At 37.1% G+C, this 14,620-nt stretch overlaps 1 protein-coding gene across 1 annotated transcript; it reads right to left on the reverse strand.

Annotated features, from left to right (window-relative positions):
- Window positions 1-909: 909 nt before the first annotated feature.
- Window positions 910-14,613, reverse strand: lyplal1 (lysophospholipase like 1). The gene is made up of 5 exons (XM_072267056.1): window positions 14,466-14,613; window positions 13,177-13,276; window positions 12,361-12,530; window positions 2,940-3,055; window positions 910-1,987 (listed from the first exon to the last, which is right to left on the reverse strand). Exons 1-5 carry the CDS (start codon window positions 14,542-14,544, stop codon window positions 1,760-1,762), a joined length of 693 nt encoding a protein of 230 aa, XP_072123157.1. The 5' UTR covers window positions 14,545-14,613; the 3' UTR covers window positions 910-1,759.
- Window positions 14,614-14,620: the final 7 nt, after the last annotated feature.

Here is a 14,620-nt window from a genome sequence, read left to right on the forward strand (position 1 = left end):
GGGTGAGATATTAAACTAGGATGAAGTTGGCCTATTCAATGAGATGTTAAAGAAATCAACTTTCAAAGATGAATTACTTTTGCCAAAACTCAACAATGCACCAAATTGGATGGGCTTTTCTGGTGAATTTCTTCGCTGAAGAACGTTTCTTTTATACAGCAAAGTAATTTGTACACAAATACTTCAGGACACATGACAGTTTACAGGTACTATGTAAATATTTTCTGACAATGGCAAACCCTTAAAAAAAGCTGGAGTATTAACTTGGATATAAATTGAAAACCTGGTGGCACTCTAAATTTAGAGTCAAAAATACTTTCAACTGGGTTAAACTGGCACTTAATTCTCAATAGTTTTCCAACTCTTCGATTTTAATAATGGTACTCAAAAGCACTTAATGGAATAATGATTTCTTTAATATCCATATGAACGGCGAGACTTCATCCCAATCCGCTATCTCAACGTATTGAAAAGTTGGCGAATTTATGTAGGAATTTGCATCCACAAACTTTTGACCTGCAGTGACTCCTGCAGCATGATTCTGAAACACTTTCAGAAAAATATGGGGCAAATTAGAACTAAAATATAATTAAGCCAAAACAATGACAGTGGACTTTATGAAATGAGAAATAAATGAATTGAGATTTACATAGTAAAGCCTTAGATAGTCAAGCCATAAGAACATTGAAAACACAGGATGAGACTAATATCTGAGTCAATGAAGTTACTACTACAGGAAGGGAACTCAGTAGTGGAGACAAGTGATGGTCATTGATTCACTTGAATATATCAATAACAGAAAAGCTCTACATTATTAAATGTGTTTAACATCATTATTTAGGATAAAACACATATACTTTTTACAATTAGTGTAAATTTGCAGCAGAAAAAAAGCACATGCCATTAGCTAAAGAGTCAATATTGTAATAACAAAATCCTTAAAGTAATGTAGTTTTGGGTAACTGAGATACACTCTGCCTCACCTTACCTGGTGACATTTGCCTAGAACAGCATTCTCATTGTCAAGGTCAGTGTTCAGTCATTGGTTTGGGATCCAAATACACAACTATCATAGCACCACCTTCAGGTATACCTGGCATTGCAAGAAAACTCCTAAAATGGAAATGATGATAGTCTTCAGTGTACGTGAACTAGGCAGCAGGCCTAGTACTTTCAAAATTAATAGATACCAATCTTCAAGGAGTGAAAGCTGGGTGTTGCACCATTTAGTTTTAACATTTTGAACCAGGGAGGTAAAGAGTACAGTCTTTCTGTATTTGCTGGTTTCTCAACTTTATTTGGAGATCGAAAAAGATGAAATAGAAATATACATAAATCAAAAATTCCACTATTTCCTGCAATAAATATTTAACATCATTTTTTTTTCCCTTTGAGTGTAGCTGCAGATATTTAATGCTACTAACAGTAGGCAATTTGTAGAGAATAGGCACTAGGAATCTGCAACAGACTTCCATGCCTCATCTTTAAGAAATTTCCAGAGCATTACGATTAAGAAATATGACTTCATGTAACAAAGTACGTTCATACATCAAAGTAAAATGACAACACAATTCAGGAAAAGTAGGATATTTTAGCACTAAGTAGTTCAATATGATTTTTCTGCCATGTTTAATCTAGTTTATTCAACCTGCATAGCTATATATGCAATCCTCTGTGACATACTTTCATCCCTAATACATGGATTACAATCTAATTGAAAAATATACATTAAGTATTATTTTATTCAGAATGAATAGTATTATTGTTCATCATTAGGTAGCTTATGCAAAATCCATGACTTCAGCTGTTCCAGCTCCGGCTTGCAAAGTTCATGATGGAGATTAGGTAAAGTATTAAATGTGGTTTTCACTCCCAGTGATTGTAAATTCGAACAGCTCTCTTTACCCCACTCATATAAAACTAGTTGGTCATTGTTTCCATGACACTGGAACAATTCAGGCATTGATATTTTAGTCTTCTGGATAGCCTAGAGACAAGAATATGTTATTCACATAAACCCTTGCATATACCTTTGACAATTTATCATTCTTTCATATATTAAATAAAATCAGTAAAAAAAATGAAGCACAATATCATTTTTGTTCAACATACTAGTTGTCTAAATGCATACAAATATTAAAACACATGCAAGCCCAAGTATAAGTATAATTAATATTATCTATACATATGTTGCTATGAATGCTAAAAGCTTAGTGAGCAAAAAGTCATAGTTACATTGTTATGAATAAATTCACCATCAATAAAGCCTAACATTCAGGTTTAGACAAAACTTCAAATTTTAATGGAGTTAAATTTATGGCTTGAATCAGAAAGAAAATTAATTAAACATTCTTAAACCATAAATAAATGTAATATATATAAAATTCTCTTCCTGTTAATGCAGACAAATCAAAAACTTTTAATCAGGGGCTTATTATAATATTGAAATAAACAAATTATTTAAAATTACAACATCTTTGGCATGAAACTGTACTATGTGACAGCTAGGTCCACTATATTAGTGAACTGTACACCTTCCTCAGAACAACAATGAAGTGTTCTATATATGTGTTGTGCATCACTAGAGAGATTTCATCCATCCTATCCTCATGGTAATAATTTTGCGAGATAGATGTCCAGTTTCAATCAAAACAATTGCAGATTTCATCTGCCTAAAAGTGGTTTTATATTTTGCTCTACAGATGTAGGTTGACTTTACAGGCAAGTGAGAAGACAGTATGCTAGAATGTGTACTATACTGCAGTGCTAAAACAACGCCGAACTATCAAGACTATCAAAGCAGGTAAACATTCATTTATTTATTTTGCCATTCATGTGACTATATTGCAAATTCTCTGCAGTACAGATGACCCGAATGGGTATTAAGTTATTTAAACCATTAAAATTGCTGTAGGCACACATGTGCCACTTTTGCTTACCTGGTAGACAGCTGAATTTTTATTCAAGAAAGAGGACAACACAAATACTCCTGCTGCTTGTTGATGAAATCTATATGCTAAGTGCATAGCCATTGCCCCTCCCATTGAAAATCCTCCTACAAAGCCAAAAATGATTAAAATCAATAGTTTTATAAAATACAAATCAAATTGCAATTTGGTAGCACTTGTAAAAATCACCATCGTTAAAAACAAAGTTATTTTACTAGTATAATTAACAGTTTAATATTTGTAATGGTCTAGATTGCTTCACATTTATAATACAGAAGAAATAGGCAAAATTCTTGATTAAAACTTGCCTTTCTACACTTATAAACTTCAAAAAACCTTAAAGGAAGATAAAAGTACAGATGTTCGCAACTTGAAATAAGGACATAAAATGACAGAATTTCTCGACAAGTTAGACAGTGGCTGTGGAGAAAGAAACAGTTAACACTGAGGATTAATGATCCCTTATCAGAAGTAGAAAAAGTTCAAAAGCAAGCATGCTTTAAGTTGCAGTTAAAAAAAGGTGTAGAGACAATAAAAGGAATATGTGTACTTTGGTGAATGTACACCAAGAGTGAATGACGGAAAGAAAATGGAATGTGACAGCTTGTAAATCACAGCTAATCTGTCAGAAGGAAGTGTAGTTACAGCGAGGGAGAAAAAAAGGTACTGTAAAATACAGAATACTGTAGTTAAGAGAAATCTTAAATAAAAGAGAATCCTGGAAATATCCAGCATGTCAGGCAACTTCTAAGAGTTAAAAAACACTATAACAGTTTGACGACCTTCCATTCAAACTGCTCAGTTCTGACACATATTGGGAAGTCTGGTAATCTGAAATGGTTGAATTTGCACTCATCTAATTTATCCGTGCAAAGAAAAGCTTTCTCATTTCAGTATGTATACCATCATCATTTTCTGATCTCTTTTTATAAAGCAACTTGTGCCATTAACATATTTAGCTGATTTTTTCCCCTATTTCTTAACTCAAACCAGATCCAATACTTCTTCCTTGATGAACTAGAAACATTTCAAAGTAAATTTATTATCAAAGTACATAAACGACATCATATACAACCTGGATATTCATTTTTTGTGAGCATAGTCATTAAATCCATAATGAAATAATAACCATAATAGAATCAATGAAAGACTGCTTCAATTTGGGCGTTCAACCCTGTGTGCAAATGACAACAAACTGTACAAATACAAGAAGGATGAATAGCACAGTGATGTACTGGTTAGTACAACACTTTACAATCTCAGCGACCCGGGTCCGGTTCCCGCCACTATCGGTAAGGAGTTCGTACATTCTCCCCGTGACCACGTGAGTTTCCTCCAGATGCTCTGGTTTCCTCCCACAGTCCAAAGACCTACTGGTTGGTAGGTTAATTGGTTATTGTAAATTGTCCCATGATTAGGCTAGGGTTAAAGTGGGGGATTGCTGGGTGTTGCAGCTCAAAGTGCTATACTGCACTTTATCACAATAATACACATCAGAAATGCATCTCCCTTCCTATCAGCATTATCTTCCTGTCCTATAGTTTTTATATATTTTAGGTTTATATGCAATATTACGTCCTAAAATATGATACAAGTCTGCCAATGAAGAAATACTTAGGTTAATTTAGGATATCACTTTTTTTTTTTACCTTGCACTTGTTTTTGGCTGATTTGCACAATACCTCCTCTAAAAAGAAAAATATTAACTGTACCACAGGAAATGAAAGTAGGAGGTTTGGACTTTACAGAGAGAATTCCATGTTAGAACTTAAATCAAGAGGAATCTTTAATTACATTAATAATGGCTTTAAGTATCAAACCAACTGGTGAAGGTAAACTTATAAGTCATCGATTTAGTCCAGTGACTCTCAAACAAGATGAGAATTTCCCAAAATGACCATACTTCAGGTTTTGGTTCCCCCTTAAACACTACTTTGATTTTAAAATTTTCACTCGTTTTTTAGTCCTATTGTAAATCTACTCTTTCTATCTCTGTAATCTCCTCCAGTGTCCCATGAGTTAAACTCCTTAACCACCACACCGCTCTACTTCTCTTTCCTCCTTAAAACCTAGCTTTTTGGCCAAATGTTTGGGCCTCTGATCTAACATCTCCTATTTGAGTCTGTGTCAAACTTTGGTAATGCTTCTAGAAAACACCTTGGCATGTCTTGCTAGTCAAATGGCACTCTCTAACTAGAGGCTGAGTTTTTATTTGTTGAAATAATAGTTCAATGGGTCAAATGGCACTTCATTTTTCCCGATTTTTTTTTCCCCCTAGAAAAAGCCTGTTAATCCTGTTAGAATTTTCCCATTGCTAAAAGCTGATCTTAAAATTCTGCACTAACAGTAACTTCAGCAGTGTCAGCTTGTTGCAAAGGAAGTTTGTTTGATTGAATGGTTATAACATAATGCATTTAAAGAGATCAAAGTGAAGTTCCAACACAGCAATGTAATTTTAGCATAAGGCAAATCACTGCATTTATTTAGTCACATGCTGGCCAGAATGTCTATAGTTAGTTATGATGGTGCCTTTACACACATATATTTAGGCACTATGAGATATGAATAACTATGGAATTACACATTTTATGTGGTTGACCAATTCTTTTTCTGTTTGAAATTATAATAAACCAAAGGTTTGGACTCCTGATTTTACTTTTCTATGGAAAAACCTGTGATTTGTCTATCAGTACAGCAACCCCTTCTCATTGGATATAGTAAATGTAAAATGTTGATCTCATCCAACATGTTTCATGACAAATATCCTTATCTGACAACCTGGATGATTTCACTAGATCCTACTTTCAATACATTAATTTTCATTTATTCTGTGGTTTGCATGATTTTAATTAATTCAATCTCAAATTTCCTATATTTAGTTACAAGTTTCTTGAAACACAAACCATTTTGTATAGCAAAGGGAGATTGTCTATCCATTGATAATTAGCAAATATATTCTCTTAACCTCTCACGGTTCCACATGGTAGGCTTATTCAGAAAGTCAGAAGGCATGGGATCTAGGGAAGTTTGGCCAGGTGGATTCAGAATTGGCTTGCCTGCAGAAGGCAGAGGGTCGTGGTGGAGGGAGTACATTCAGATTGGAGGATTGTAACTAGTGGTGTCCCACAAGGATCTGTTTTGGGACCTCTACTTTTCGTGATTTTTACTAACGACCTGGATGTGGGGGTGGAAGGGTGGGTTGGCAAGTTTGCAGATGACACAAAGGTTGGTGGTGTTGTAGATAGTGTAGAGGATTGTCGAAGATTGCAGAGAAGCATTGATAGGATGCAGAAGTGGGCTGAGAAGTGGCAGATGGAGTTCAACCCCGAGAAGTGTGAGGTGGTACACTTTGGAAGGACAAACTCCAAGGCAGAGTACAAAGTAAATGGCAGGATACTTGGTAGTGTGGAGAAGCAGAGGGATCTGAGGGTACATGTCCACAGATCCCTGAAAGTTACCTCACAGGTAGATAGGGTAGTTAAGAAAGCTTATGGGGTGTTAGCTTTCATAAGTCGAGGGACAGAGTTTAAGAGTCGCGATGTAATGATGCAGCTCTATAAAACTTCGGTTAGGCCACACTTGGAGTACTGTGTCCAGTTCTGGTCGCCTCACTATAGGAAGGATGTGGAAGCATTGGAAAGGGTACAGAGGAGATTTACCAGGATGCTGCCTGGTTTAGAGAGTATGGATTATGATCAGAGATTAAGGGAGCTAGGGCTTTACTCTTTGGAGAGGAGGAGGATGAGAGGAGACATGATAGAGGTGTACAAGATAATAAGAGGAATAGATAGAGTGGATAGCCAGCGCACCACTGGACACTGGACAAGTGGACATGGCTTTAAGGTAAGAGGTGGGAAGTTCAAGGGGGATATTAGAGGAAGGTTTTTTACTCAGAATGGTTGGTGCGTGGAATGCACTGCCTGAGTCAGTGGTGGAGGCAGATACACTCATGAAGTTTAAGAGACTACTAGACAGGTATATGGAGGAATTTAAGGTGGGGACTTATATGGGAGGCAGGGTTTGAGGGTCGGCACAACATTGTGGGCCGAAGGGCCTGTAATGTGCTGTACTATTCTATGTTCTATGTGAATTAGTAGATTTATTAAGAGATTCAACAAACCTTTCTACATAATGTCCAATCTTATTTTACTTCCTTGAGGGTTCATTAGCCTTCAATCAGTAACACATATGATGTTATTTCAAAATGTAGTGTCCCAAAAGGAAATTGTCTGTCAAATTCACCAAAATATTAAAACAAAGCTTTAATAGTCTTTATTTATTCATGTTTATTGTATTTTATGGTTAAAAATAATCCATTAAGTTACTCTTGGGTATGGTGAGTAGTTTTATGGAGTCACTGAAATAGAAACACCATGACATATTGTAGAACTTGCTTGCAAAATGTGTTCTTCGGTATTAAAGCATGTTTAAGTATTGAATAAAATACAAATGTACAGAAAACCCTATAATTATCACCAAAATCAGTCAAATATACCTCATTAACTGTTAATTACAAGGAAATGTTCATCAGGAATGAACCATAACTCTGTGATGCCCACATATCTGACAATTTCTTACCACAATACAAGATTATCTACCTTATTTCATATGCTGTGTGTATTCAAATATAACATGTTCAGTCCTGTATTCACCACCTTTCTTTTCAATTACTCTCCTTCTCCCTTTCTAAAGTTTTTACCTTATTCTTTATTCTGGAGACTTTAGAAAACTATCCTGCACTCTCTTTCCCTTTTACTTTATTCATACTTTCCTAAGCTGTTGAAACACTGCTAAGTTTAAAACCCTATCCACATTCCTAGTTTTGCAGTTCTCCAGGACACTGGTCCCAGATGGTTCAGGTGGAGCACATCTTATCGGAATAATTCCCTTCTTCTCCAATATTGGTGCCAATGTCCCACATAATCAAACCCACTTCTTCCACACTAATCTTTGTGCTATGTATTTAACTCTCTGATCTTATTAACCCTGTGCCAATCTGCATGTGGCTCAGGTAACAATCCAGAGAATGATTGCCTTTTTGATTCTGTGTTTTAATTTAGACTCTAGCTGCTCAAATTCCCTCAGCAGAACCACCTTCCCCTATCCCAGGGGAACTTACAAGGACTGGTGGGACTAAATATGGAGAAAGGATGAGCAAGTTGGAATTTTATTCATTGAAGTGAAGGAGAATGAAAGGTGATATTATAGTGATATTTCAAATCCTGAGGGGCCTTGGTGAATGAGCAGTTTTTTCCCCCAGGGTTGAGGAATCAAGAACTAAAGGACATAGGTTTAGCATGAGGGGAGAGATTTTAAAAAGTATGTGAGGAGCAACTTTTTCACCCAAAGGGTAGTTGATATATGGAATGAGCTGTCAGAGGATATGGTTGAAGCAGATACATTAACAAGATTAAGAAAAAATGAGCAGATAAACAGAAGAGACTTATAAGGATTTGGGTCAAACATGGGCAAATGGGACTAGTTTAGATGGGAATTTTGGTCAGCATGGACAAATTATGCAAAAGGCTTGTTTCCATGCTAGCTAGCTCTATAAATCACAAAGAAAATTGAAAGTACTTTGATAATTTCAAAAATATTATGTATGCTATTCAATCATATTTTATCTATTGCAATGCTTCTTGCTGCTCCATATAGTATATAAGGAAATTATTGATAGGAATATGCATGACTACATTTTCAATAATTTTTGGTCATTTTACTTATTAATATAAAATGGAATTTTTAGAAAATATATTGTGCTGCTTGCATTAATCTGTGATATCACACTTGGGCCATTTCTGTCTTTCAAAGGATAAGCAGCAATGTTTACATATTGGTCAAAAAAAAGAGAAGACATTTCCATTGGTGTTCTGATTTTGCTGTACAGGTTCCCCCGCCACCCGAAGGTAGAGCGTTCCTATGAAACGGTTCGTAAGCCGGAATGTCGTAAAGCGAAGAAGCAATTACAGGTGTCCCTCGCTTTTCGAACGTTCGTTTTACGAAACCTCACTGTTACGAAACACCTACATTAGTACCCTGTTTTCGCTTTCAGAAGGTGTTTTCACTGTTATGAAAAAAAATCAGTGCGCGATAAAAAATCAACACGCGAAAAAACCAGCGCGCGATAAAAGGCAGAGCGCGCCCCGAGCAGCCACTCTCCCCCAGATTGGGAACTGCTTTGCTTTAACACGTGCCTGTGAGCAGCCATTTGCAAGATGAGTTCTATGGTATCGGAAAAGCCTGGAAGGGCTCGTAAAGGTGTTACACTTACGGTAAAACTAGACATAATTAAGCATTTTGATCGTGGGGAATGAAGTAAGGACAACGTGAGTTTGGCTTGTGGAAGCTGACGAACATGATGTTGAAGATGTTTTGGCATCCCATCACCAAGAACTGACAGATGAAGAGCTGATGCAATTGGAAGAAAAAAGGATAACAATCGAAACCGAATGAGTAATGATAAAAGTACGACTTTAATTTTGAAAGGGTACGTCGGTTTAGGGGATATTTACAGGATGGTTTGAGTCCTTATTAAAGAACTGTGTGATAGAAAAACGCATGAGGCTCAGCAGTCAAGCAAGCTTTCCACATTAGCCACAGCAGAGGACGAACCTCGACCTTCGACATCGAGGCGGGCAGAGATAGAAGAAGATGAGCTGCCTGCTCTAAGGGAAACAGGCGACGAGATGACACCCCAGTGTCCCGCCACCCCAACCCCCAGGGCACGGACAGATACCGATTCGCAGAGAAGGCAAAGGTAGCCAGGAGGCACACAGCGCATCTTTAAGAAAAAAGCCAAAATAAACATGCTAATTAATTAGGTGCCGCCGACACATAATTGACGGCCCAGATCAGAGACGATACAATCAGAAATCGGCACTGATCTGGGCCGACAATTACGGGCGGCACCTAATTAATTAGCATGTTTGTTTCGGCTTTTTTCTTAAAGATGTGCTGGGTGCCTCCCGGCTACCACTTCATTCTCCGCGAATCGGTATCTGTCCGCAGCCTGGGGGTCAGGGTGGTGGGACACTGGGGTGTAATCTCATCGTCGTCTGTTTCCTTTAGGGCAGGCAGCTCATCTTCTATGACTGCCCGCCTCGATGTCAGAGATCGAGGTTCGTCGTCTGCTGTGGCTGATGTGGAAGGCTTGCTTGACTGCTGAGCCTCGCACATTTTTCTATCATACAGTTCTTTGTAAGGACTCAAACAGTCTTGCAAAAATGTCCTATCCTGACATACCCTTTCAAAATTAAAGTCATACTTTATCATTACTCATTCGGTTTCTATTGTTATCCTTTCCTCTTCCAATTGCATCAGCTCTTCATCTATCAGTTCTTGGTTTTGAGATGCCAAAACCTCTTCAACATCATCTTCGTCAACTTCCACAAGCCAAACTCACTTTGTCCTTACTTCATTCACCCCGATCGAAACGCTTAATTATGTCTAGTTTTACGCCAAGTGTAACATCCTTACGAGCTCTTTCAGGCTTTTCCGATACCATAGAACTCATCTTGCAAACGGCTGCTCACAGGCACGTGTTTAAGCAATGCTGGCGAGAATGCTATTCTGAATCCGGGGGAGAGTGGCTGCTTGGGGCGCGCGCTGCCTCTTTTCACGCGCTGCTTTTTTCGTAACAGTGAAAACACCTTCTGTTAGCGAAAACAGGTAACTAATGTAGGTCTTTCGTAACAGTGAGGTTTTGTAAAGCAACTGTTTGAAAAGCAGGGGACACCTGTAACTTATTTGGCACACTACTATCTACAACTTCAAATTTGTACACCTCGCATTCATCTGGTTGAGAATTTCTTAACCACCCCACTCCATACATCCCTGGCCATTACTCCCAGCACAGTAGTGCAGGTAACAGCATTTCCTCAGCCAACGTGAATTATTCATGTATAATTAAATAAGTAGTGCAACAAGAGAGCAAAAATAAAAGACAAAAAACACTCAGTTCATGGTTTCATTCAGAAATCTGATGGCAGAGGGGAAAAAGCTGTTCCTAAAACATTTGCATGTGTGCCTTCACACCTCTGTACCTCTTCCTTGATGGTAGCAATAAGAAAAGGGCATGTCCTGGGTGATAGGGGTCCTTAATGACCGAAAATTACTTTTTGAGGTATCACCTTTTGAAGATGTTTATAAACTCGTACAAATATTACTGAAATATAAGTTGTATTAAAAATGGGATGTTATCTTTTGTGATCGTTAAGACTCTAATTGTCTAGAATGAAATCACTGAAAGTACACAAGTTTGCCTACTTTGCAAGTGTGTATAGTATCAATATTGAGTTAGAGAAAGCAGAATTGCAGGAAAGGGGATGAATTTTCACTTTCAGCATAATTGGATTTTTCCCAATGAGGTAAGGCAACAAGCTGAGGTTTTACCAATATATTTTTAAACATTGTAGTGTTAATTGCAGGAAAAATGTATTAACTGAGAAACAGTTAGTTTCACACCTCATCACAGCAGCCCATTTTGCACTTATAGACACAGTAGTATAGGACAGCACTCTGTTAACTGAGAAATTGAAAAGTGTACTTGTGGCCACTTGTTTCAGTTTGAGCCAACAATAAAAATGGCAGTGATAAGTTGAGTTTTTTTTTACCCTGATGTCAATAAAACTGCTGCTAGCTCAGACTATGCTGCAGCATAGGTTTTGATATACAATAATAAAAAAAGAGATGAGTTGTCCATTTCACCTAATTTTCTCTGGGCCAGATTATTAATAGTTTCACTAAAAACAACAGATGCGTCTTTTCAGTAGTTCTGCAAAGTAAGCAAGATCAAACTAGTATATTACTTAATCAGCATGACTAACAATCAGGAACATACAATTGCCAAAATAGCTCTTACTGTGGTGCTGGAATTATAAAAGTTTGTGTATTGTTGCTGCTTGTTCTAAAAGCACTAATTTGGAAAACATTGTCTTTGCCTCTTACCCTGAATGTTAGACCCAAACCCTTCTGAACAGTCAACTTATTTAGTGAGGGTATATTCAAGGTAAAGCCTTGCAGCTCAGGATATGATAATCTTCTGAAAATGTACATTTTTTCCCCACCAGAACGGAAATAAAAGTATCAGGTTTCACAGGTTTCAAGCAAATAAATCATAGGGAAAGAAAACTGATTAGACAAGCGTGCATACTTCGCAAGTAAAACTATCTTCATTTGCCCTGGAGTTGAAAAATCATTGACTTCACAAATAAAATGATATGACCAGAATTGAAATTACAAAAGGACACGATCAGCCACAGAGATCTTTATTTTTAGACAATCTGTGATACAATCCAGTGGCTATGAAGTGATAAACATGCTCGATGGAAGGATAGCAGACAGGAAACAGGAACTCAAAAGAAAGGTGGATTCTCAGATTATCAAACATAAAAAAAACGTACTTTTTGTTTACCTAAGATTATCCTGTCCTTTGCAATTCCAGCTTTGACTTCTTCATCTACCAAACCACCCAGTACGTGGCACATTAAGTCAATGGATTCCAAATGTTCATGGCTGTTAATGCTGATTTTGTACCTGTCAAACCATACATTTGATGGAGATCCATTCATGGGCGTATATGGTCTGAAAAAGTGATTGAATATTTTCTTCCATCATTAGTCACATGCACAAAGCTATCTTAGATAAGTAAATCAACAAGTATCTTTTGAATATTGCATAGCTAAAGTAACAGTGGGATGCTTTAATTGTGTATACAGGGGGAATGAAATTACCACAAAAGCAGAGTGTCTTTGTTCATTATAACTTTTTTAAAATGAGTTTTTGAACAGAACTAAACCATTTTGAGGGAAACTAAATATTTTTGTATGAAGGAAGAAAAATTACCATACCACAAAATATTCGGGGCAGAGGGGTGGGAAACTAAATTGAAAAGAGAGCAAAATAAACATAATCAGATAAAAAGGGAGGGAATAAGAATCTGCAAAGGTCAGTACAGAGATAGAACAAAAATTATATCCTGTAATTTAATGTGAAATACATAGGATATCCACCAGAATCTTTGTACAGCTGTATAGTTAATGTCTTTTCTAACGATTCCCATTAAAAAAATTGTAATTGTTAAATACAAGATTATTTGGTCATCATGGTGCAAAAATTGCAATTTTGAACACAGGAGCTGCACTTATAAACAAAATGTATACAATTCACTTTTAATTCTGGGGAACTTTTGGATAGTTAATTGCATTACTTTTAGATAGTTAAATAATACCTCATTGGTGCTGTTGGATAGATAACACGTACATGTGGAAAAATCAACTCGTGTTTCAATACATCTTTGATCCATGCTCTTACACCTGGCCCTGTATCACCTAAAAGTGAGAAAAGTTAACCACAGCATAGGAAGTTTTGCATTTTGAGGCAATGCCTAACAAAGAGGAAGGAGAAAAGTCACAAAAAATGACACATCAATGTCATCAGAACTGTTCAATGAAAGCTTAAACACATTACAATATAACTACACTTGCTTCCTAAACAATTGGTGGAGGCGCTGATAGGTAACATGCTGGTAAATGCTGTGTTGCAATGTAGCATTTGAAAAGAAAATGATAGCTATTCTTCCTTGCAAATTAATTTTTATTTTGGTTTATCTGGGCAACATCATTGGAACTGCCATGCTCACATAAATGAGAATACAGTTGAGGAAGTAGGTCCCTAAAGAAGGTTGCTACATGGACAGAAGTGAATGAACACATTTATTGGGAAAATGCATCAGGATCTGAGTAACTAAGTAACACAAATAAACTTTAGTATGAGTTACTTGGAATAAAACTGTCATAATAGAGAATATTGGAAAACTGTAATTACTTTTATTAGAATATGTTGTGAAAGAAATCTGTTTGATGTTACATAAAATTGTGTGGTTTTCATAATAGGAAAAGGCATCTTTCATCACCAAAAAGAATAAAGACAATTTTCTTTTGTGTAGTGGCTAGTTCTGATATGGAATGCTCCACAGGAAACAGCACGTGGGACACAATCACCATTAACATGATAAGCAAATAGTTACTTGAAATTTTAAAAGACGGTGGAGAAAGGGCGGGAATAAGTCTAACCTCTTGAAATTGCAGGGAAAAAATAAAATGGTGCCAAATTTAGCCCGGATCTGAACTGGGAAGGAACAAAAGGCTACTTAAATCTTTTGTGTCCTTCAATTTGTCCTTTATACCTTTTTTGCAACAGGTGCACATTTGGAGACGCCACAGATTTTTATGGCTTCTGCTTTGCTGTTGCTCTGTTCCAACCGCCCCAAGTATTTTAGAATTCAAGGAACCTTTTTGCCAAACATACTGAGTTACAGTGGATGTGAATTCTTACCTTTACAGATGATGTACTATACCAGGGAGAACTGGATGGGAGTCGGGTAAAATTAGATGAGAGGAGATGTGAGGACAAAAGGAAATTGGCAAAGGGCGAAAGTGACAGGAGAGGTGAGTAGGTGGCAGAGGAAAGGCTAACTATCTGCATACCTAACCGAAGAATAAATTGCTGCAGTCTAACCTGAGCCGTGAAGGAAAATGACAGATGCGGTATGTTTCTTAGTTTGAGCAACAACGCTCCTCTGCAACTGCATCGCCATGTCGAGAAACCGAACGCTTCCTGGAGATCAGCGACGTGAGCGTCTGACGTGGCGGCAGCGCATGCGCAGATCGCTA

This window comes from Mobula birostris, chromosome 8 (assembly GCF_030028105.1).
Source record: "Mobula birostris isolate sMobBir1 chromosome 8, sMobBir1.hap1, whole genome shotgun sequence".
NCBI classification, from domain to species: Eukaryota; Metazoa; Chordata; class Chondrichthyes; order Myliobatiformes; family Myliobatidae; genus Mobula; species Mobula birostris.

Excerpts from the sequence above, each read along its gene's own strand:
- lyplal1 (XM_072267056.1), bottom strand. The coding sequence starts at position 14,544 with ATGGCGATGCAGTTGCAGAGGAGCGTTGTTGCTCAAACTAAGAAACAT. Across the intron at positions 3,056-12,360 it reads AAAGGACAGGATAATCTTAG|GAGGATTTTCAATGGGAGGG; the intron begins GTAAACAAAAAG and ends TTGGCTTTGTAG. Across the intron at positions 1,988-2,939 it reads AAAATTCAGCTGTCTACCAG|GCTATCCAGAAGACTAAAAT; the intron begins GTAAGCAAAAGT and ends TCTTGTCTCTAG.